The sequence below is a fragment of the Saccopteryx bilineata genome, chromosome 2 (assembly GCF_036850765.1).
Source record: "Saccopteryx bilineata isolate mSacBil1 chromosome 2, mSacBil1_pri_phased_curated, whole genome shotgun sequence".
NCBI classification, from domain to species: Eukaryota; Metazoa; Chordata; class Mammalia; order Chiroptera; family Emballonuridae; genus Saccopteryx; species Saccopteryx bilineata.
The window spans coordinates 137,530,231-137,555,872 of NC_089491.1; the positions used below are offsets into that span (position 1 = coordinate 137,530,231).

At 37.4% G+C, this 25,642-nt stretch overlaps 1 protein-coding gene across 3 annotated transcripts in view; it reads left to right on the top strand.

The window, feature by feature from the left end:
• Window positions 1-25,223, top strand: part of CCDC91 (coiled-coil domain containing 91) — a 425,554-nt gene extending 400,331 nt beyond the window's left edge. For all 3 annotated transcript variants that reach the window (XM_066258026.1, XM_066258025.1, XM_066258027.1), the window contains one exon: window positions 24,187-25,223. In XM_066258026.1, coding sequence (XP_066114123.1) covers window positions 24,187-24,297 — 111 coding nt within the window. In that variant the 3' untranslated portion in view covers window positions 24,298-25,223. The remainder of the gene's footprint in view (window positions 1-24,186) is intronic.
• The last annotated feature ends 419 nt before the right edge of the window (window positions 25,224-25,642 follow it).

Below are 25,642 nucleotides of genomic sequence, written 5' to 3' on the forward strand. Positions count from 1 at the left end.
CCTTGCTCCAGTAGAGCCTTGGCTGCAGGAGGGGAAGAGAGAGATAGATAGAAAGGAGAGGGGGAAGGGTGGAGAAGCAGACGGGAGCTTCTCCTGTGTGCCCTGGCCAGGAATCAAACCTGGGACCTCCACACACCAGGCCGACACTGTACCGCTGAGCCAACCAGCCAGATTCGGCACATTCTTTTTGATAGATAATTTTATGTCTCTACGGTATGGCTTGTATTTAAAGATTAATTTTAAATAAGCATATGTTGCTAATTTCTTTAAAATGCACAAAGAAATCTGACCAGAGGACAAGTTATTAAAAACTGCCTGAACAGGAAGTGTTTATATGTCTAGAAACCACTGAAAGGAGTCTCCTTTAGGTCCGGTGAAGCACTGTTTTAGGACTTGGAGTATTATATATACTGGATTTTAGTGGGAAAGCTTTGAGTTTGTCACCTTTAATATGATGTTAGTTCTAAGTTTTTTGTGGATTATTTATCAAGTTGATAGCATTCTCCTGTATTTCTAATTTGCTGAGAGTTTTTATCATGAATGTATGTTGGGTTTTGTCAGATGTTTTTTCTGCATCTGTTGATATGGTCAATGTTGATTTCAACAGCCTGTTGATGTGATTAGCTTGATCGATTGTTGAAGTTGAACTAATCTTGCACACCTTGAAAAAAATACTGCTTGGTGTGTTATTCTTTTAATACTTTTTTTGGATTTCATTTGCTAATATTTTGTTGACAGTCTTTGCATCTATGTTCATGATAAATAATGTTCTGTCGTTCTTTTTTCTTGTAATGTCTTTGTCTGGTTTTGTTATTTGGGTAATGCTGTCCTTGTAGAATGAGTTAGGAAGTATTCCTTCTGCTTCTATTATCTGAATTCATATAGCTTTTGACTACTAGAGTGTAATGGAAAAGTAGGTAGGACCTCCAGGTGCCCAGAGAGGATGATTAGAGATTTTGTTTGGCATATTTACATTGCACAGATTTTTTTTTTTTTTTGCACAGATTTTTCATGTATACAATTATATTCAGCGTCACTATCTTGATATTTCTGAAAACTTTAAACTCCATAGTGTTGTTGTTGTTTTTTAATTTGGAGAAATCTAGATATACATTAAAAAAACTATCTATATTCAAGTATAGTAATATCTACAAAATACATGATATGCTGAGTCATTTGCATAGGTCACAGCTATGGAATTTCTGTGTGATAATAGTTTGAATCTGCTGAACTGAGCAAACTAGTGAGAGTGTGATGGGCACTCTTTAAGGCTAAGACAGAGCTCTGCATTTGTACTTCCATAGCTTTGTACACTTCTCTTCCAGCAGGAGAACCTGCAGAGTAGTCAGAACAGAGACTCTTTATTATGATGATGATGATTTTATTAGTAACCGCAGGCAAAGATATCCAGTACTGTGCCATTTTCCATGGGAGGTCCTGTGCGCTCAGTCCAGTTGGGCTTCTGGCTGCAAGGACGAGACCTGCAATAGCTTCTGTGCAGGGCCTCACACCAGGTGGAAGGACAGCTCCCCATAACCATCGCCAAAGGTGCAGTAAAATATTTCAACCAAAAAAAAAAAATGGTTAGCATTTGGTTTATCACCCAGCATCTAGATTACCTGATCCTTTCATTCCCTTGCATACTGTCATTTGTTTACATAAAAACACAAGAAGAAAAAGAGTTTCAATGCTTTGGATGCATGTGTTCACACTAAAACACGAGGCAAAAGTTTTCCAATCATTGGCTGCCCTGCCTTGACTGACTGGGTCCTCGGGTGCTGTGCAGCGCACGGAGCCGCTGTCCGGCCTGTGCTGTCACTCTGTGTGCTATGTCGGGGCTTCTCAATTGCACTGTGTGCTCATGGATAAAGAAAAGTATCTCCCAAACTTCATTTTTCTTACTTCCTGGGTCCACTGCATTTTATAATATTGCTTGGTAAAGATTGGTTATATAAAACATTTTAAGTAACTTTGCTAGATTTTCTCCTGAACTTTACCTATAAATATAGGTGAGAACTGGGAATTTTAAATGGGAATTTAGAGCAAATGATAAAATTTATCCGTTCCCTAGAACTGTTGCTTGCAAAGATCCCCAAAAGGCCAGTACAATAGGTCAATGTTTCTTAGTTGACAAGAAAAGTGAGTAACTAAAATAGAAACAAAAGTCATGTAATAGTTTTATACCAGCTTCACAAATGTCTCTGACCATGAATTTATGAAGTTTCTATCCAAAATGCAACCAGTTCCCACAGATTTTAAAAGAAAGGAATTAAAAAATGGTTGGCCATTTCTTGCTTTCTTTGTTTAACATCACTGTATTGTCCCATTTTTTTGGAAAAGCCTTTTAGCATTGACATTTTAACATGCCATACGTAAACTTTCTATCTTAGTGAGAGAAGTACAGGAGTGTGGGTTTTTGAATCAGAGTTCCTGGATTAAAACTAAACTCTGTTATTTATGAGATACGTGAACTGGAAAATACGTTCACCTCTTTGAACCACATTTTGCTCATTTGTAGAATAGAGATAAGTGCCTACTTCACAGAGGACTGAGCTAAGAGTCAAAGGGGTTAGCACATGGAAAGGCATAGCTTCCAGTGTTAGCCATCGGTGCTGTTGTTTGTTGGTTTCCTATCTATATGGTTTAGCTCAGAATGTGTTGGTTTTACCCACTCTGCATTGAAGCATTTATTAGTTTAAATACATTTTCACTTTAGAAGCAACTTGCAGCAATTTATTGTTAAAAATCCTGGTGTGTGGAACATGCACATGATGTAATGAGTGTGAAATGTGACAATTCAGTATAAATATTAATATATACATGCCATATAGTCCTGTCTGCTTATCAAAGTTAATCTGAAATCAGTTTGGAGTTTCCTGGGCATAAAAACTACCATTATATTTTATACATAATATTCATAATTTTAATTGATTAGGCAGTTTATATTTTTCTTGACTCACAAGAAAACTTGTTTGGTTAGGCAGAATTTGTTGGTACAGTTTCAAATCTATCCCAATTATATGACTTCACTTTGCTAGTTTGTGAGTGCCAATACTCTATGCAGCAGAGCAGAAAACAAAGAAAGCGCTTGCCCATGCTGCCTGCATGTTCACATTCATATGATCAGCATAAGCTGATCGTTTTGATTATTTTATGTTTATCTTGCATAGTCTGATCGTTATGATTATTTTATGTTTATCTTGCATAGTCTGATCGTTTTGATTATTTTATGTTTATCTTGCACCATTCTTTTTTTTTTTAAGTGAGAGATGGGAAGCAGGGAGGCAGAGACAGACTCCCACATGTGTCCTGTCAGGATCCACCTGGCAAGTCCTGTACAGGGGATGCTCTGCCCATCTGGGGCCACTGCTCTGTTGCTCAGCAACTGAGCTATATTAGTGCCTGAGGCAAGGCCATGGAGCCATCCTCAGTGCCTGCATCCAAATCACTTGACCCATTCAAGGCATATCTGCGGGACAGGAGGAGAGAGAGAAAGAGAGGGGGGAGGGGGAGGGGGAGAGGGGAAGGGGTGGGAAAGCAGATGGTCGGGTCTCCTGTGTGTCCTGCTGGGAATCAAACCTTGGACTTCCACACGCTGGGCTGAAGCTCTACTGCTGAGCCAACCATCCAAAGCCTATCTTGCACTATTCTTAAGATTTAAATTTTCACCAAATTAAAATTTTTAACTCACCCAAAATTTGTCTCCTTTACTTCACCTTTTGAGCTTATCTTCAAGTTCTAGATCTTATAATATAAAAAGTAAATGTTGGTTTCTGCTGTAATGGTTGGTAGACACACACTGTATAAAGTTTGGACTTTTGCCTCCTAATAACAGACACTAGGAATAGCAATAGTGTAAGCAAATCCAAAGGTGAGCTGTTTAAGGCTATAGTAATTTGGAAGCTTAGGAAAGTCATAAGGATCCAGGGTCCTTCTGTCTTTATACTTTTTCTATCATCAGTACTAGCCTATATCATTAAGGCTACAGGATGGCAACTGGAGCTCTGCTGAATACATAGAGGGGAAAGGAAGAATGAAAGATGCAAAAATGGAAAAAATTTAGGAGTGATGTCTGTCCTACTTTTAGGGAGCTCTCTTGGAGTTCCTACCCAAAAACTCCCATTCACATCCCTTGACCTGCTCCTAGTTAGCAAGGAGTCTTAGGGAAAATGGCTTGAGGATGTTCACACTATTCCTGGAACTAAGCTGGAATTTTAATGGTGAGAAAGAAATGAAGAGTGGATATTGGGGAATGCAAGGCTTTGCCATAATCCCTGATGTTTTGGTTCCTCTAGTAGGTGTTTAATGTTGATTATTCTTTGGCATCTTCTATTTGGGCAGGTGCTGTTTCCATTTTTAGGCAATAATAGCCATGTTTAGCTTTCTTAATTGAAAGCACACCTCCCTTACTTGTTTACAAGAAGGAGGAAGGTTAGGATTTTCTTACATTCCTCAATCCAGCTGGGAGGCAGCGATGGATTTTAAGAGGACTGAGAGGGTGTTTTCCCACTCAGTAGGATAATTCTGTTTTAAAATGTGCCAAACAGATGGTATTGTGTTGTTATCGTTTTTTTTTTTAAATAAGACTTCAGCGATCAAGCACACACCATAAAATCCTGAATGACAAGGAAGGGCAACCCTGTTCATTTAAAATGAGAGGTAAAAGGGGAGTCACAGTAACTTTGATTTGATTAAGTGGTGCTTTGTTCCACTGATTCAGTCCTGGATACTGAGGATTTCATAATGGGAGTCAGGTATGCATCACAGCTGGGGCACAACTCACGCCTGTGAACGTAGCCAGTTCTGTGAGCAGTGGAAATATTAAGATAAGCAAGTAAAGCTTGTCTGAGCTTCAAAGATGCCACAAAGTGAGAACTGCACCACACACTGGCTTTAGGAATGTTTTCCCTTTTTCTGTATGGACCTAAAAGGAAATAGCCTATTATTTTTATATTCAGCCACTGATGTTTACAGATTCTTTAAGACACAATGTATTTTGTTAAAATACAGTTTTGGCCCTGGCTGGTTGGCTCTGTGGTAGAGAGTCAGCCCGGCATGTGGATATCCCTGGTTTGGTTCCTGATCAGGGCACACAGGAGAAGTACCCATCTGCTTCTCCACCTCTCCCCCTCTCTCTTCTCTCTCTCTCTCTCTCTCTCTCTCTCTCTCCTCCTGCAGCCATGGCTCAGTTGGAGTGAGTTGGCCCTAGGTGCTGAGGATGGTTCCATTGGCCTTGGTTTCAGGCACTAAGAAGAGCTTGGACCTGTGGTGGCGCAGTGGATAAAGCGTCGACCTGGAAATGCTGAGGTCGCCAGTTCAAAACCCTGGGCTTGCCTGGTCAAGGCATATATGGGAGTTGATGCTTCCTGCTCCTCCCCCCTTCTCTCTCTGTCTCTCTCCCCCCTCTCTCTCTCCTTTCTAAAAAATGAATAAATAAATAAAAAATAATAATAATTAGAAAAAAAAAGAACTCTCAGGAGAAAAAAAGAAGAAGAAGAAGAGCTTGGTTGCTGAACAACGAAGCAATGCCCCAGATGGGCAGGGTATTGCCCCCTAGTGGGCTTGCCATCTGGATCCTGGTTGGGGTGCATGTGGGAGTCTGTCTCTGCCTCCCCTCTTCTCACTGAATTAAAAAAAAAGAAAAGTGCCAATTTTTCTTTTGATTCATTTTAGGGAACAATTTGTGTGTTAATATAACAGAAACTTTCCTGAACCTACCGTTTAGGAAGAGAAGATAATTACGTGTTTCAGTGACTATATCTACAGGGCTTTTGGCATCTTGACAGGTTTTTCTACTAGTGTATGCAATGCAAGAAACCCCTATATATTTATAGCAAAACAGATATTGTGCCAAGGCCCCCAGCCATAACTGCAGTTCTTATCTGAGACGGCAGTGCAGTAGTGGGGTTTAGTGAATAGGTCTGGAGTCATGCACACCTGGATTTGAATCCTGGCCCTGTCACTTGGGCAAGTTATAATGCCTCTAAGTCTCAGTGGCCTCATTCATAGAGTTTTAAGAGAGTAAAAATGAGATAATACATAGTTGCTGTTTCCCAATGATGCCCTACTCTTACGTAGTTTCCTCCTCTGAGCTTGGGCTGGACTGGTGGGTTATTAAAAGATGGTCGCTTCATTGTAAATACTCTCTCCCTTTCTTGAAGTGCTTGTGCTTACTCTCATTCTCTCTCGGCTTGCTTGCTCTGGGTGAAGTCAGTTGCCATATTATTAGGAAGCCTTGTGGAGAGGCTCATACAACTCATTTGGAAGTAGATATTTTGAGGCTTGTCAACACCACCAATTGAGCTTGGAAGCAGTTGAACTCTGAGTTGACTGCAGCTCAGCCAACAACTTGATTGCAACCCTCAGGGAAGACCATGAGCCAGAGGCACTCAATTAAGCAGACCTAGTTTCCTGACCCACAAACACTGAGGTGATAAATATTTGTTTTCTGTTTTAAACACTATGTTTGGGGTGATTTGTTACAAAATAATAGATAACTAATATAATACTTAAGGAGGTTCACTGATGCCTAGGAGGTAGCAAATATCACCAATAAAGAATTAATAACACTGTTGTCTTTTTATCTATCATCTCTCTCTCTCTCTCTCTCTCTCTCTCTCTCTCTAAGTGAGAAGCAGACAGACAGACACCTGTATGTGTCCCCACCCAGATTCACCTGACAAGCCCCGATGGGGCGATGCTCTGCACATCTGGAGCTACTGCTCTGTTGCTTGGCAACTGAGCTATTTTAGCACTTGAGGCAAGGCCATGGAGCCATCCCCAGTGCCCAGAGCCAACTTGCTCGAACCATTCCAGCCATGGCTGTGGAAGGAGAAGAGAAAGAGACAAAGGGGGGAATAAAGAAGCAGATGGTCACTTCTCCCGAGTGCCCTGACCAGGAATCGAACCCAAGACATACACATGCCAGGCCGATGCTTTAACACTTAGCCAACCGACCAGAGCTTAACAATGTTCTCAAAACTGGAAAAGATCAATCTTAGTCCAGCTTTACAGGATTATTCATCATGCACTGTAAATCAGTTTCAATATATGTGTGCAGAGAGCTCAAGAATTAGTCTTGTGTCCCTGGCTGGTGGCACTGTAGATAGAGCGCTGCCCCAGAGTACAGAGGTCAATCGTTTGAGCCCATGTCATGAGCTCGAGCCTAGGGTCTCTGGCTCAATCACAAGGTCTCTGATCTCGAGGTCACCAGCTGGATCTCAAAGTCACTGGTTCAAGCCATAGTCAGGGCTTGACCCCAAGGGCACCAGCCCAGTTCAGAGGCTGCTGGCTTGACCCCTGAGGTTGCTGGTTCTAGCCCCAGTCAGGGTACATATGAGAAGCAATCAATGGCACAGCTAAGCAGAACAAGGAGTAGATGCTTCTCTCTTCCCTCCCCCACTTCAAAAAACAAAAAAGAATAAGTGTAGTGGACACTCCCTTGCCTGTTTTTGTAAATCGAAGCTCATAAGGAAAAATAGATCAGTCATTTGAGAACTTTTAAGATAGCGCTGGAAAACAAGAACCCAAGAGGTCGTGCTATTCTTTCTTCTACTCCTAAATAAAATAATACTTATATTACTGAAGATCAGAACCAAAGGGGAGATAGATAGTAATCTGCAGATACCATTCTTAGATGGACACAAAAGGATTGCTAAAATTTTTAAAGGCAAATTGATAAAAATACAATAGTTTGTGTTTGCTATTGGTACAATTTGTTATTTAATAATATTTCTTTGGGATCTCTATGTTAATTTGAAAAAGGCCATCCTACATACTGCAATATTTGCACTGAACAAGATACAAAAAAATAAAATAGAAAACGATTGTTTGTAGTTTGGGAGTATGTAACAAATTGTGTTAAAAACTTTATGTATTTAAGTTAGTTTCTCTTGCCAAAATTATATTTGAAAAATATACCTTATATTTGAGATAAATTCCTGTAATAGAACACTAGAAAGCATGATGTGGAATGTATTAATAAGTAAATATAACCCTTGACTCAGAGCCCTAGAGGTACGATTTCTGTGCAACTACTATGCGAATTAATCTATCTTTACTTGTTCCCCCAAATTTTCCTCAATCTAAATCTTTCTTTTTAAAGTGTTTTGGAATTCTTTAGATTTTCCTTGGAAATCATCTGATTAGATATAAAGCAGTTGTTACCAGCATTCTTTTCTTTCAAAATTCGTTAATCTTCACATATGGAAGCTTATACTAGAAGGAGTAGCGCCTGCTATCAGGCAAATAAAAGTAAAGTTTTCACTCACTGTGACAGTGACTCCTTTCCTGGCCAACTGCTGTTGCTGAACTTGTAATATCGAATAAGATTGTATTCCAAGGTGGTGTGCCTGCACATTAGAGTCTGGAATACATATTGGTTTATCCTGCCCAGATGATTTAGTTAAGAGCAAAAATGAGTATTCCCATTTCCCAGTGGATTCTCTGGTAGTTTGGAATAAAAAGGCAGAACTGCCCAAATATGTAGAATTCATTTTAGATGATTCAAAAGCAGAGAATTCACTTACCCTAAAACATCTTAAAACAAGACCAAAAAACCCCTGATTTTTAAGTCATGGCCAATAGGGTTTAAGACTCTTTATACCCGTTTTTCATTTACTCCAAAAAAGCATCTGTAATTCATCTTGTCTATGCTGGAAGTTACACAACTTCTTTATATGTTGACATTTTTTAACGGTATAGTCAGATAGACTTGAAATATACATTTAAGATCAAAAGTATTCTCAAAAAGAACAGGATATGTGAACTCTGGATTAAAAGTCTTCATGGATATGAATGATGACCTATAAATATTCAGATAAAGAGGTTAGACCTATATTTTTTGAAGTTCAAGGTTGAGGCCACTGGCATTGCCTTAGTTCAAACCACTGCCCTACCTATATTGAATTTTAGTAAAAGTTATTCTAAACATGTATTTTATGTAACACTATTATCCTGAAGTTGGTTCAAAGTCTCTTTCACCATGATTTACAATTATAGCATAGTTATATTCCCAACGAGGGGATTTCATGTCTGAACTTCAGTTTTATATATAATATATCCCTCTTGCTGTCAAATTTACTTATCTGAAAATATAAAGAAAAGACTATTTTTTTAAAAAGACTATTTTAAAATAAAAAACTCTTTATGATTAGTGTACCAGTAATAAAATAGATACTCTAGAATCTTCATTAATGTAACCAGTAATGTTACAGGTTAGTTTAAATTTACTAAAGCTGAAATGATAAGAGGCAGAATTTGAGGATATAGGAGAAAAGTAAAGTTATGGTATTTAGAGGGGAAAATGTTTAAATGTTACAATAAAAATAATCACCCTCGAGAATGATTTGCTCGTTACATAAAATTATTGAGCTCAAGTTTTATTCATCATAAAATTCATACAACACCTCATCCACATGAAAAAGCAGGAAATGCAAGTAAACAAACTACAACCACTGCATAAGACACACCCAGTTTTTAGACCCTAAATTTCCCGGAAAAGGGTACATCTTATACATGGGGAAATACGATAAGTTTTTAAATTGATCCATAATCCACTTCCTTTATGTCCATCAAGAGTAGGGTAGTCATATCGTCTCACCCAGAATAATAGCACCTTTCTGGTCGTGGTGCTGGTACTCCAGGGATGTCTTGTCTTTCCATTGTCAAACACTTGGTGAGGCCATAAAGTCTACTGGATACATAGTAGGGTTTCTTGTTTTTTTACAGAGACAGAGAGAGAGTCAGAGAGAGGGAGAGATAAGGACAGACAGACAGGAATGGAGAGAGATGAGAAGCATCAACCATTAGTTTTTCATTGCAGCTCCTTAGTTGTTCATTGATTGCTTTTTCATATGTGCCTTGACCGTGGGGCTACAGCAGACCGAGAAACCCCTTGTTTGAGCCAGCAACCTTGGGTCCAAGCTGGTGAATTTTTGCTCAAAGCTGATGAGTCCATGCTCAAGCTGGTGACCTCAGGGTCTCAAACCTGGGTCCTCCGCATCCCAGTTCAACGCTCTATCCACTGCGCCACTGCCTGATGGTCAGGCCATAGTAGGGTTTCTTAAGCAAAGATAAACTCAGACTAATACACTTAAATACATTTTTTAAAAGTGTATTTTTTTTGAAGAGAGAAGGACATATTGGACTTGTGAAACAGTCTTTACCACTCAGAGCATCGCTTTCCACAGCTGTAAAGTGTAGATATTAGACTAAGCAGTCTCAAAAGCCCTTATGTTAAAATTTCATGATTACTTATTATTAAAGGGAACCTAATCTGTGTAGTCTTCTCTCTATATTAACAATTTGTTTTGAGTCTAGAGGCGTTCTCAAGAGAAATTGCTCTGTGGGCATTTTCCGAAGTATGCTTTATACACGCATGCATACGTGTTCCAAGGTCTAAAAGTCTGACAGACGTTACCTATACGTGTACCCATTATGGCAGTTCACAGTGCTGCTTACCACAGAAGCTCTGAGAAGTTCTGTGGGAAAGGAACCTTTAAATCCTGCATTTCCCAGACTTAATTGATTAACAAACCCTTTTTTTTTTTTCATTTATTTTAAACAAAACACCTTCTACATAGAAATGGTGTTTTGTATGTTGTGGGAAGCAGCGCTCTGGTCTATAAGGACCTCGGCAATCTGGAAAAATCATTGTTTGTCATTTCCCAGGGTGCTGTAACAAAGTGCCACAAACTAGATGGCTTATAATGACAGAGACTGATTCCCTCACAGTTCTTGAAACTAGAAGTCCACAGTCCAGGTGTGGCCGCTGTGCTCTCTGAAGGCTTGGTCTGTTCCGTGCCGCTCTCCAGTTTCTGGTGCTGCTGGCAATTCTTTGCATTCCTTGGTTTACAGAATCATCACTTCAGTCTCTGCCTCTTTCTTCCCTGTGTCTGTGTTTCTGTGTCTCCGTTTATGAGGACACTAGTGATCGGACTGAGAGGCCAACCTAGTCTGTATGAACTCATCCTAAATTACATCTCAACTATATCTGCAAAGACTCTATTTCCAAACAAGTTCACATTCATCATTCTGGAGGTTAGAACTTGGACACATCCTTATGGGGGACACAATTCAACCATTACAGTAATTAGTATATATATCCAAATAACAATGTTAAAAGAGCAACAATTGCAATAAATATGAGATTGAAGAGTTATGTCATTTCTTAACAAAAGGTAAACAATCCTCCTTACCCAATATAATAATGTTAACTAGAAAATCTTCCTGCATTAATTACAGTTCCAGATCATCATAATTGACCTTCCTTCGATTCCTATGAAAGAGCCTGTTAGTGAATGTGAAAACTAAATCCATAAAACGTATTATTACTAAACTGGTCATATTTGTTTATTAGTCACTTTCTCTCAGTGGCTTTGCCAAATATCAATTCTAGTTTTTGAAAAATTATGTTACTTCTCAATCATAAGTTTAAAATTTCAGCAGGGTAGATTGTAAATGTAGCATTGATAAAGTGAAACCTAATATTTTCACATCTCTGGGAGTATCTTGTTGGTTGAAGCCCAAAATATATTGAAATCACACACACACATATGTATGTATATAGAGAAGATGTAGGTGTATATATATAAGATCTTATATATGTTATATATAACATATATGTTCAAAAACAATATTTCAGATTTTCTGGGATATAAACAGTGTTCTTAACAGTCCCATTAAAATAAACCATATTTGTTTGTAATTGATTTTGAATTTTGCTATTTTGATCAGTATAAATTCACAAGCCATCACACTGTCTTTTTGTGATGAAAGAATAAAAGTTAAGGGCTGGAGATGTTTTGTTTTTCTCTTTCTTCTGCTGTGGCATGAAATACTAATGGAAAAGTAAATCTAATCTAGGGAAATATTAGGGAGTCATGAGTACCTTTTTTCCTCCTAAGCTTATAAATATTAACTTTTAGCAAGTACTGTGCCTCTAAGTTGTTTTCAGCAGGGTACCAGCAAACAGAAGAGATGATAAAAAGGGTGGGGGAAGATTTATAAAGCTCCAGTGTCTGTCTGAGAGACTTCAGAATGTCCAGGTTTTTTTAGGTATCTGAAAGCGCTGGGTAGCAGCTGAAACAACAGAAGACGGAAGGAAAACAAAGCAGTTAGAGCTACATATTAAGAAGAGATTGTAAACCCATACCCAAAAATGTTTGCCACCACTGCTCTGGATATAATACTGTCAACTTGAAGTCACAGAATACAAATCTTTGATTCACTTTGAAATGAAAGCCACAAATACAGAACTAAGCCCCACTTTTTGAGGGGTAAAAAGCATTGAATATTTTGCCAAAATTTTTCTTGCTTCAATAAAGGATAATAAGGTCATGACTAATAAAACAGAAACTGTTGAAATTCAGTAATTCGCCAAGAACATCAGTTTGATGTACTTGTTTCAGAGAGAGGAATTCACCATTTAAGAGAAAGGTCTCAAGTGTTCCCCTCACAGATATGATCTTACCCACCACGCTCAGGAAGAACCCACCAAATTGGAAGTTCAGCACTGTGATGGCCCAGTTTAACTTCCTCCTCACAGAGTATCAGTGTCACCTTATTTCTTCTTAAAGTGGTGAGCTGCTGTTTATTAAATGGATTCCTGCCATCAGACATTTCTGGAGAGGCATGGTGAGAGAAGTGAAGTGAACCTCGCAGTGACCCGAACTCCAGACCAGGGTGTCCACCGTACTATCATCGCTACTGATTCAGGGGTGACTCCTAACACAAGCAAGAGAACAGCACTCAGTATGTGTTAAATAAAAATCTCTTAATTTTTTGTCCTTATACACATCTTTGCTCTTTTTAAAAATTACAGAATGCATTCACTCTGAATGCATTAATCCAGAATATTATTATTATTATTAGCAACAATCACAGGTTGAATGCTGGTTACACATTGTGAGTTTGTGCTGTATACTCTCAAAAGGAGAAAAGTTTCTCCTTTATATAACACTCATAAATTCTAAGATAGTCAAACTTGTTCTTAATGGATTGTTCTAGGGGGCTTCTAAAAATTTAGATTTATTAGCCAACACATAAAAGTCATGAAACATAATAGTAAAACAAAGGCCCAGGAAGCCAACTACAGAATGAATCTATATATCTCATCCTGCCTGACACCACCCTTCACATCAAACTCCACTACAACTGTCCTCATTTGTGAGTGCATGATTCTTTTTGCCTTAAGAATGACAGCCTATAGATATAACTCAGAAGAATATACTTTTGAACTTTGCTTGGTTTTTGTACTTTATGAAAAAAGAGTATCAGACAATCTGTAGTCTGATCACTTTCTTTTTAAATTCAATTTTATTACAAGTGTTCGCTAGTTTATATTCATCTGAAACATTTGGTGGTATGGTTATTAATATGGTGGTTAATTTGTGATATATTAAGAATTATTATAAAGTTGTAGTAATTAAGACAGCTTTATATTTTTGTAGGGATAGATGTGGATTGTCTATGGGAACAAAATAGGAAGCCCCAAGGAAAATTTATGCATATATGGAAACCTGAGTTATTATAGAGGTAACATTGCAGGTAGCATACTTTGGCTCAAGCAATTGCTATAAAATATACTGGCATAAATATACAGAGTTCTGTGTCAAAGGATTTTTATTACAGCAATGACTATACATAGTAGCGAAGGATTAGGAATAATCCAAAAGTCTATTAATGGAATAATTTAAAAGTAAATAATAAAATATCCATTATATGTGTGTTAAATTATAAATATTTAATGAAAAACTATGCAACCATTTAAAAGAAGAAAACAGGGGAAAATGTCCTCTTCTACATTGTAAATATGATTAATTAATTGGTACCCTCACTCTGGAAAACAGTTGGCAATATCTATCACACTTTAAAATATGCAAATCTTATGACTTAGAAATTCTACATATTAGAATCTGTGCAAGAGAAACCCTTGAACATTTGCTGAAAGGAGTATACTCAGGTTATAAATTTCTTTGGTGCTTTAAAAACAAGACAAAATTGCAGTAAATACATTGTAATACAGTCAAGTGATTTCTTAAAAATAAGATAGGGAAAATTTCCCATAGTGACAGAACTGATTGTGTGATTCTTCTCATGGTTACAATGATAAGATATGGACCAGGTGTTTAAAAGAAATGCTTGAAAGTATCCAAAAGTAGATAGAAACCACTGGAAATGAAGTGGAAGTAGGTTTGTTGATATAGTCTTCACTATTACTTGAACTTGGACCAAATACAAAATCATTTTAAAAACTTCAAATATTTAGATTTCAATCTGTTTTACATATATGAAATAAAACTTTTAAAAATTCAACTTTGAGGCCCTGGCCAGTTGGCTCAGTGGTAGAACGTTGGCCTGGCATGCGGGAGTCCCAGGTTCGATTCCTGGCTAGGGCACACAGGAGAAGCGCCCATCTGCTTCTCCACCCCTCCCCTTCTCCTTCCTCTCTGTTTCTCTCTTCCCCTCCCGCAGCCGGGGCTCCATTGGAGCAAAGTTGGCCCGGGTGCTGGGGGTGGCTCTATGGCCTCTGCCTCAGGCGCTAGAATAGCTCTGGTTGCAACAGAGCAGCGCCCCAGATGGGCAGAGCATCGCCCCCTAGTGGGCATGCCAGTGGATGCGGGTCCGGCACATGCGGGAGTCTGTCTGACTGCCTCCCCGTTTCCAACTTCAGAAAAATACAAAAAAAAAAAATTTTTCAACTTTGATCCCTACATATCTTTTAGATTAGGTTAAGCATGTTTCATTGTAGAGATTAAAAGTACATCTATCATTTCATAGTAAAGCTTTGCTTTATTAGGCTTAAACATTAATTGATTCATTCAGTCTCAGAAAATATTTGATGAGTGTCTAACCTGTGCCAGACTGTCTTCTGCATGCTGACATACATTAGTCAGCAAGACAGACAGATCTCTGCTCACCTGGGGTTTACATGCAGTGAACTGCCTTGTTTAATAGGGACTTATAAGCAGAAGGTACATATTCACCAAAAGGTATCATTTGAAAGAAGAAGGGAAAAAAATGAGGAAAAAGGATAAGGTGAATTCCTATTTCTGTACATATATTAAAATCCCAAAACATTATAATTTAAGGGAATCTTAGTAGTGTTCCATCTTTTTACATGAGCATTTTGCTAAATATAATGCATTCTTTTTATTCTTAGGATACTTCAAAATCTTGACTTTACAGTCTTCAGTCATTTTGAACATCAGTGGGTTATAGAGATGTAATTTATGCAGAATTCTTGTTTGGATTTCTCTTTTTTTTATTTCATGTTGGTGAATATTTGTGCGAAGAATATGTCAACTTTTACATATATATCACAGATTTATATTGTGAAATGAGATTTATTTGGCTTTCTGTTGAGTTCCTTCATTTTTCTGTAACAACACACATTGTCTTGTCACTGGTAATTTTTACACCATGGGCAAATTTTTTAGGGCAGAAGAGTTAGAAACTTTTTTTGATCTATTCAGTAATCCTTACTATCCTAAAAGTTCTTTATTATATATGACTTATTATTAAACCTTGTTTACTATATTAATTTGTTATTGAAACATTTATAAATTCTAGTAAAAAAAAAATCTCTAAGCAGGAAGACCAAGTCAAATAAGTTTCAACAATCTCAAATATTTCTTTTTTTTTTTTTTTTTTTTTTTTTTTTTTTTTTTTTTTAGAAAAATTGGGAAATTTTTTTACTTCATCTTACAAATTAAATATAATCATGTTTTTCAATATTGGACAAAAAATGAATGGTAAATAAGACAGTTGAAAATATTATTTAAAAAACTGTAGATGCAAAAATCCTAAACCAAATATTAGTAAGTCAAATGCAGCAGTTTATTTATTTATTTATTTTTTTCAATTTTTAATAAATTTTTATTAATGGTAATGGGATGACATTAATAAATCAGGGTACATATATTCAAAGAAAACATGTCTAGGTTATTTTGTCATCAAATTATGTTGCAAACCCCTCGCCCAAAGTCAGATTGTCCTCCGCCACCCTCTATCTAGTTCTCTGTGCCCCTCCCCCTCCCCCTAACTCTCTCCCTCCCTCCCACCCATGTCCTCCCTCCCCCCCCACCCTTGGTAACCACCACACTCTTGTCCATGTCTCTTAGTCTCATTTTTATGTTCCACCAATGTATGGAATCATGTAGTTCTTGTTTTTTTCTGATTTGCTTATTTCACTCCTTATAATGTTATCAAGATCCCACCATTTTGCTGTAAATGATCTGATGTCATCATTTCTTATGGCTGAGTAGTATTCCATAGTGTATATGTGCCACATCTTCTTTATCCAGTCTTCTATTGAAGGGCTTTTTGGTTGTTTCCATGTCTTGGCCACTGTGAACAGTGCTGCAATGAACATGGGGCTACATGTGTCTTCACGTATCAATGTTTCTGAGGTTTTGGGGTATATACCCAGTAGAGGGATTGCTGGGTCATAAGGTAGTTCTATTTGCAGTTTTTTGAGAAACCACCATACTTTCCTCCATAATGGTTGTACTACTTTACAGTCCCACCAACAGTGAATGAGGGTTCCTTTTTCTCCACAGCCTCTCCAACATTTGCTATTACCCGTCTTGTTGATAATAGCTAATCTAACAGGAGTGAGGTGGTATCTCATTGTAGTTTTGATTTGCATTTCTCTAATAACTAATGAAGCTGAGCATCTTTTCATATATCTGTTGGCCATTTGTATCTCTTCCTGGGAGAAGTGTCTGTTCATGTCCTCTTCCCATTTTTTTATTGGATTGCTTGTTTGTTTGTTGTTGAGTTTTATGAGTTCTTTGTAAATTTTGGATATTAGGCCCTTATCTGAGCTGTCGTTTGAAAATATCAGTTCCCATATAGTTGGCTGTCTGTTTATTTTGATATCAGTTTCTCTTGCTGAGCAAAAACTTTTAATTCTGATGTAGTCCCATTCATTTATCTTTGCCTTCACTTCTCTTGCCATTGGAGTCAAGTTCATAAAATGTTCTTTAAAACCCAGGTCCATGATTTTAGTACCTATGTCTTCTTCTATGTACTTTATTGTTTCAGGTCTTATATTTAGGTCTTTGATCCATTTTGAATTAATTTTAGTACACGGGGACAGGCTGTAGTCGAGTTTCATTCTTTTGCATGTGGCTTTCCAGTTTTCCCAACACCATTTGTTGAAGAGGCTTTCTTTTCTCCATTGTGTGTTGTTGGCCCCTTTATCAAAGATTATTTGACCATATATATGTGGTTTTATTTCTGGGCTTTCTATTCTGTTCCATTGGTCTGAGTGTCTATTTTTCTGCCAATACCATGCTGTTTTGATTATCGTGGCCCTATAATATAGTTTAAAGTCAGGTATTGTAATGCCCCCAGCTTCATTCTTTTTCCTTAGGATTGTTTTGGCTATTCGGGGTTTTTTATAGTTCCATATAAATCTGATGATTATTTGTTCCATTTCTTTAAAAAATCTCATAGGAATTTTGATGGGAATTGCATTAAATTTGTATATTGCTTTGGGTAATATGGCCATTTTGATTATATTTATTCTTCCTATCCAAGAACAAGGAATATTTTTCCATCTCATTGTATCTTTTTCGATTTCCCTTAACAATGCTTTGTAATTTTCATTATATAGGTCCTTTACGTTCTTTGTTAGGTTTATTCCTAGGTATTTTATTTTTTTTGTTGCAATCGTGAAGGGGATTATTTTTTTGAGTTCGTTTTCTAATATTTCATTGTTGGCATATAGAAAGGCTATGGACTTTTGTATGTTAATTTTGTATCCTGCGACCTTACTATATTGGTTTATTGTTTCTAATAATCTTTTTGTGGAGTCCTTCGGGTTTTCGATGTATAGGATCATATCATCAGCAAAAAGTGATAGCTTTACTTCTTCTTTTCCGATATGGATGCCTTTTATTTCTTTGTCTTGTCTGATTGCTCTGGCCAGAACTTCTAGCACCACGTTGAATAAGAGTGGAGAGAGTGGACAACCCTGTCTTGTTCCTGATTTAAGGTAGAAAGTCCTCAGTTTTATGCCGTTTAATAGGATGTTGGCTGATGGTTTATCATATATGGCCTTTATCATGTTGAGATATTTTCCTTCTATACCCATTTTGTTGAGAGTCTTAAACATAAAATTGTGTTGTATTTTATCAAAAGCCTTTTCTGCATCTATTGATAAGATCATGTGGTTTTTGTTCTTTGTTTTGTTGATATGGTGTATTACGTTAACCGTTTTGCGTATGTTGAACCATCCTTGAGATTCTGGGATGAATCCCACTTGATCATGATGTATTATTTTTTTAATATGTTGTTGTATTCGGTTTGCCAGTATTTTGTTTAGTATTTTAGCATCTGTATTCATTAGAGATATTGGTCTGTAGTTTTCTTTCTTTGTGCCATCCTTGCCAGGTTTTGGTATGAGGGTTATGTTGGCCTCATAAAATGTGTTTGGAAGTATTGCTTCTTCTTCAATTTTTTGGAAGACTTTGAGTAGAATAGGAACCAAGTCTTCTTTGAATGTTTGATAGAATTCACTAGTATAACCGTCTGGGCCTGGACTTTTATTTTTGGGGAGATTTTTAATAGTTTTTTCTATTTCCTCCCTGCTGATTGGTCTGTTTAGGCTTTCTGCTTCTTCATGACTCAGTCTAGGAAGGTTGTATTGTTCTAGGAATTTATCCATTTCTTCTAGGTTGTTGTATTTGGTGGCATATAATTTTTCATAGTATTCTACAATAATTCTTTGTATTTCTATGATGTCTGTGGTGATCTCTCCTCTTTCATTTTGGATTTTATTTATTTGAGTCCTGTGTCTTTTTTTCTTGGTGAGTCTTGCCAAGGGTTTGTCAATTTTGTTGATCTTTTCAAAGAACCAGCTCCTTGTTTTATTGATTTTTTCTATAGTTTTTCTGTTCTCTATTTCATTTATTTCTGCTCTGATTTTTATTATCTCCTTTCTTCGGCTGGTTTTGGGTTGTCTTTGTTCTTCTTTTTCTAGTTCCTTAAGGTGTGAAGTTAAGTGGTTTACTTCGGCTCTCTCTTGTTTGTTCATATAGGCCTGAAGTGATATGAACTTTCCTCTTATTACTGCTTTTGCTGCATCCCAGAGATTCTGATATGTCGTATTTTCATTTTCATTTGTCTGTATATATCTTTTGATTTCTGCACTTATTTCTTCTTTGACCCATTCATTTTTTAGAAGTATGTTGTTTAGTTTCCACATTTTTGTGGGTTTTTCTCCCTCTTTTTTGCAGTTGAATTCTAGTTTCAAGGCTTTATGATCAGAAAATATGCTTGGTACAATTTCAATTTTTCTAAATTTGCTGATATTGTCTTTGTGGCCCAACATATGGTCAATTCTTGAGAATGTTCCATGTACACTAGAGAAAAATGTATACTCTGTCGCTTTGGGATGAAGTCTCCTGTAGATGTCTATCATATCCAGGTGTTCTAGTATTTCGTTTAAGGCCACTATATCTTTATTGATTCTCTGTTTGGATGACCGATCTAGAGCCATCAGCGGTGTATTGAGGTCTCCAAGTATGATTGTATTTTTGTTAGTTTTTGTTTTAAGGTCAATAAGTAGCTGTCTTATATATTTTGGTGCTCCTTGGTTTGGTGCATATATATTAAGGATTGTTATGTCTTCTTGATTCAACTTCCCCTTAATCATTATGAAATGACCATTTTTGTCTCTGAGTACTTTTTCTGTCTTGTAGTCAGCATTATTAGATATGAGTATTGCTACACCTGCTTTTTTTTGGGTGTTGTTTGCTTGGAGTATTGTTTTCCAGCCTTTCACTTTGAATTTGTTTTTATCCTTGTTGCTTAGATGTGTTTCTTGTAGGCAGCATATAGTTGGATTTTCTTTTTTAATCCATTCTGCTACTCTGTGTCTTTTTATTGGTAAGTTTAATCCATTTACATTTAGTGTAATTATTGACACTTGTGGGTTCCCTACTGCCATTTTATAAATTGCTTTCTGTTAGTTTTGTATCTAGTTTGATTCTTCTCTTTTGTTTTTCTATCATTTGTTTTTGTTTGTTTGTGTTCCATACTTCTTTCCTCTGTTGCTACCTTTTTTAAGTCAAGTGTTTTTGTGGTGGTTTTTTTAAGGGTGGTTACCATTAAGTAATGAAAAGGGTACCTACCATATTCATTGTAGTACCCTATCTTATAAGTATTTCTGCACTTCATCATCCTTTGCTACTGTTAATCTCCATCCTCTCCCCCCTTTTTTTCCTTTGTTGTCACAGTTTAAGTTTGGTTTTATTGTGTTCTTGGTGGAGCTGTTACTTGTGGTGTTGTTTTCTTTTGTTCTTTGAATCTGGTTGGAAAACCCCCCTTAGTATTTCCTGGAGTGGGGGCTTTCTGTTGATAAATTCTCTCATCTTTTCTGTATTTGTGAATGTTTTTATATCTCCTTCATACTTGAAGGATAGCTTTGATGGGTATAGTATTCTTGGCTGAAAGTTCCTCTCTTTCAGGGCTTTAAATATTGGGGTCCACTCTCTTCTAGCTTGTAGAGTTTCTGCTGAGAAATCTGATGATAATCTAATAGGCCTTCCTTTATATGTTGTACTCTTCTTTTCCCTGGCTGCCTTGAGAATTTTTTCTTTGTCATTGGTTTGTGTCTTTATTATGATGTGCCTTGGAGTGGGTTTGTTGGGGTTAAGAAAACTTGGTGTTCTGTTTGCTTCTTGAATTTGAGGCTTTAGTTCCTTCCACAGGCTTGGGAAGTTCTCGTCTATTATTTGTTTGAGTATATTCTCCATTCCATTTTCTTTCTCTTCTCCCTCTGATATACCTATTATTCTTATGTTATTCTTTCTGATGGAGTCAGACAATTCCTGTAGGGCTTTCTCGTTTTTTATTATTTTTGAGTCTCTTTCTTCTTCTCTCTGTTGTGCCTCAAGTTGTTTGTCTTCTATTTCACTAATCCTATCTTCAATCTGGGCTGTTCTGTTAGCTAAGCTTGTTACCTCGTTTTTCAGCTCGTGAATTGAGTTTTTCATTTCTGTTTGATTTGTTTTTATAGTTTCAATTTCCTTGGTAATATATTCTTTGTGTTCATTGAGTTGTTTTCTGATCTCCCTATATTGCCTTTCTGTGTTTTCTTGTATATCTCTGAGTATTTTTAAGATTTCTATTTTAAATTCTCTGTCATTTAGCTCCAAGGCTTCCAATATGTTAAGTCTTTTCTCCATAGATTTTTCCACATCTATTTGTGTTACCTCTCTTTCTTTTGTATCCATAATATTCGATTTCCTCTTTCTTATCGGCATCTGAGGGTGGTCTTATTGATAGCACTAATTAGAATTAATAAAGAGTAAAAAGAAAAAAAAAAAAAGGGTAAAACACCCCACAAAAAAAAACAGTAATAATTTATTATTTCCCCCTTTTTTCTCTCTTCTCTTTCCCTCCTCTCCCCTCCTCAGGGAAACATCGTGCCTATAATGGAGGGCCTGATTTGGGGTGAAGAGTTCAAGGGACAAAAAAAAGGGAGTAGGGACCTACTAAATGCAAAAAAAAAAAAAAAAAAAAAAAAAAAAAAAAAGGAAGAAAATCTTAGACAAGCATAAGATGATTTGCTTGTAAGTGATGGTCAACTAAGAGATATAATGAGAGGGATAAGAGGGAATCAGAAAAAAGGACCAAAAAAGAATAATAAAGAAGAAAAAATAAAAATAATAAGTAAAAATCTGTTGTATTAAGTGGAGCGAAGACTAAATACAATGGAGACCTTGGGTTGGGAGGACCCAAAATGCCACAAAAATAAACAAACAAGAGAAAAAAAAAATAAAAACAAAAGCAAAAAAGAGAAATAAAGCCAAAAAAATGCCTTGAGTCCCAAATTAACTAATTTGTTCGTGATTGAGGATTATATGGGAGGAAAGTAAAATGAGAAAAGAAAAAACGAATAGAAAGGAAAAAATAAGAAAAAGAGAAAAACGAAGGAAGAAATAAAATAGGAGGAGAAAAAAACAAAATAAAGCAAGACAAAAAAAAAAAACAAAAGAGGAGAGAGTGAGAGTTAAATGTTTTGGAGTATAACCTTAAAGGAGGGTGAGGATGAAGAAGAAAAATAAAATGCAACACTCATGGGTAGTGTAGTTCAAGAAAGGGGAAGCATAAGATGGGCAGAGAATAGAAGGACCGAGGTGGAGGAAATAAAGGCAAAAAGATAGAAGAAACAAACAACAACAACAACAACAAAAAATTAGTGGATCAAGTTGTAAAGTCTGTGGGTTTTTCTTGATTTTGAGAGGTTAACTTCTTCCTTTTTCTTTTCTCTCCCTCTTCCTGGTCGGTGACTCTGTACCCCAGGCTCTGCCCCTGTGTCACTCTTAGGTAGGGATTTGCAGTTGATGGGATTCTATGGCAATGTCATATAATTGGCTTTAGTCTTGCTGGAAGTAAAGGCTTGTTGGCGTTTGCAGGGTCCAACGATGAGAGAGTTTGCTTTCCTGGATTCTCTCTCCTAGTCCCCCCTTTCTGAATTAGCAGCCTGGTGATCCAGCTATAAGGCTGCAACTGCTTCTGCCTGGGGAGTAAGAGGCTCAAAGAGCTGGGAAATCCCCACTCTATCCCCACTCAGTGCAGGGCTTTGGGAAAGGCTCTGACAGTCAGGGCCTCCAGTGTAATCAGGCGGGGGTGGGAGTCAAGGTGACTGTTCAGCGCCTATCATTTAGTTGGACCTCTCAACCCAGGCTTTCCACACTTTGTAGCCTGTTTTTGCAGGGAAGAAGAGGCACTAGTCTCTGCTTACGACTAGTGAAGTATAGACCTTATTATCTGCCAAGTCCTTCTTGTTAGCGTTTATCCCTGAATATGGAGGCTCTATCAATCAGAAGTTGCCCCCGCCCCTTTAGCGAGAGGCACTAAAAAATATCACGCCTCTTGTCTTGGATCGCTGAACTGAGAGAGATCTTATCAATTAGAACCGAGGGTGCGCAGATTTTATGGGTTAAGCTAATTTCAGTGATTGGGTCGCAGCTGTGTTTTTGAAGGTATTTTAGGCTGCCTGCGCGCGCCCCTCCCCCAACGCTTGATTGTTAGCTTGAATGGCTGGGTGAGGTGCCTCGCCCACGGAGAGAATCTCCCAAGCCTCTCCCGCTCGCCCCGCCGCGCTGCTGGCGGCTGGACCGCACCAGGCACAGGATAATGGAGCCCCCTGGGTGTGCGGGCCAGTAGGGCGCCCTGGGCGCGTGGAATGCCCAAGGCACGCGCGCGAATGGGGCGCTCAGGGCACCGGTGGCCAGCGACCCCCCACTCGCAGTGTGCGGGTCGCTGGGAACGTCAGCAGTGCTCAACCGGACCGGGCGCGCGCGTGGCGGCTCGTGGCGGCCGCTCACGGTGGCGGTTCGCGGGGGCTCGCGGCAGCTCGCGGTGGCGGTTCGCGGGGGTTCGCGGGGGCTCGGGGCGGCTCGCTGTCGGCCGCTCGCGGCGGCTTGCGGATCCCAAGTATATGGGCTGACTCACCACGGGCGCACTCCCTGGCGGCTTGAATGAGCGTCGCTGCGGTAGCTTCCTCCACACCCTCATCTCTCAGATTCAAGTGATAACAGTCCTTTTGCTTTCAGTTTGTGTGGAACTCCGGAATGCTCCGAGGATAAATTTTTCTGTTTCTAGTTGATAAATTTGTTGTGATTTAGGGGAGAGCTGTCAGACGCGCTTCTCACGGCGCCATTTCCGTCTCAAATATTTCTTAAAGTATACATTTCTCAGAACTTTTTCGGATTTCAGAAAATGGCTTATTTCCTTCCTTATCCTTTGTCCCTAAACCCTTTGCATGATATAATTGTGCTGATTTTCTGCATTGTATATTTCTTTTATTATTTACATGTTTTATTTATATGGTCTTATGGACTTATGGATGTTTGATCTGTATATTTATTAAGAACTGCCATTTTACTCTATTTTTTATGTTTTTAAATCGCTCTGATCATATTTACGGTGTTTCTTCAATAACTGAAAATAACATCAGTGGTAAAATTATAATGATTATCATCTCATCTTAGAGAATTGCCCAGAAATAGTGACTACATTATCTCTGAATTTAAACACTATTTGATTTTCTAAATCATTATCTGGAAAGGTGTTTTGAGTAAGTTTCAGTGACATAATATTCTTTATCCCTCAACTAAGTGTATTTTTGTTGTTGTTTCTTTCTCTTTTAAAAAAAATTGACAGCTTGATCAAGTCATCCACCAAAGAAGCCTGTCCAGTTTGGAGCTGTTCTTGTCCTGTGCTCAGAAACAGTTAAGTGCTTTATTAGCAACGGAACCAGTTAACATTGAATAGAGAACATGACAAGCTAACCCCCACTGGCAATGGATAAATCATTAGGCCTCTATACATGCTGTGAATTATAAAGATGTTTTTGTTTTCTTTCCAAACCTTGAATAATTGATTTCCACTTCAAGGATAAACCAAAACAATATTTAGAACTATGAAAAATCTAATTTATTTTCTTTTGTTTTCTCCTTTACATTTCCTATTATTTTATGTAGTATTAGTTGTAGCAGTAGCAGCAGCTGCAACAGAAAGTATGATGTGAGTCAAGAGCCACTGAAAATTGCCACATTACCAGAAAGTTAATTAAGGTAAACTTGATAGCTTCTGGTGGCCTGTTATATGGTAGTTGGCAAAAGTAGTAAATATCTTTACTTATCACTTGATAATGACTCTTGATAAGATTCTAGAATGTAATCACCTATTTATTTGATTTTGAAGATAAAAACAGCATGGATTTCAACATCTTCTGATATTATCGCACTTCTTTTCTGTAGTGGGATCTATTTTCATTGGTAACAACTGAAAACACTAAAAGATTATTATACTTTGACCTGATGTACCACTTAAAGGGGTATGTTTGTGATTGTGTTTTTCTTGTTTCTGTTCTTCGAAGTCATTATGAATCAATAGCGGTTTTTTTAATGAACGTCATACCATGAACTTAATCTCTAGAAAGGGAATGTAATATAATCATTTATATGAAGTCAGGTTCATATAAGCTATACAAAAAATCTTCCCAGACTTTCAGAATGTACTTAATTCATGAGCAGTGTGCCTCAATGCAAAATCATGAGCTTTATTAACATCAAAACTAAATGTTGTCATTAAAATTATGCAAACATTTTGTCTTGTTTTCTGAAATGCTTCTACCTTCATGGGCTTTGTACTTTTCTGGGATTTACCAATGTAATAAAAAGAGCTTCTTAAACTAATTTGGGGTTTTTAATTTTTTTTTTAAAGATAATACTTTAAAAAAGTTTTCTTATTTAAATGTATCTATCTATAGATGATGATGTTTTTAATAGATAACCTAAATATTTACAATAATGTTTTCTAAGAATCTTTAAATGTGAATGGTTACTTTTCTCTCACAAATTTAAATAAGAAATTAAAAGCAAGCAGGCCACTGACTTGAAATGCAGCACAGAAAAATGGGGGGAGGCTTTTCATTTTGGAATAAAAGAATAACACAATGTTAAAAAAAAAAAGAATAACACAATGTTATGGTTATATTTAAAATCACTTGTCCCTTGGTCATCAAGTTTGAAATGATAGGCCATGTTATAATTCACTCAGATACAATTTATATGAAAATGAAAGATTAATGGTCATAAACTGAGATCTAAAAAAC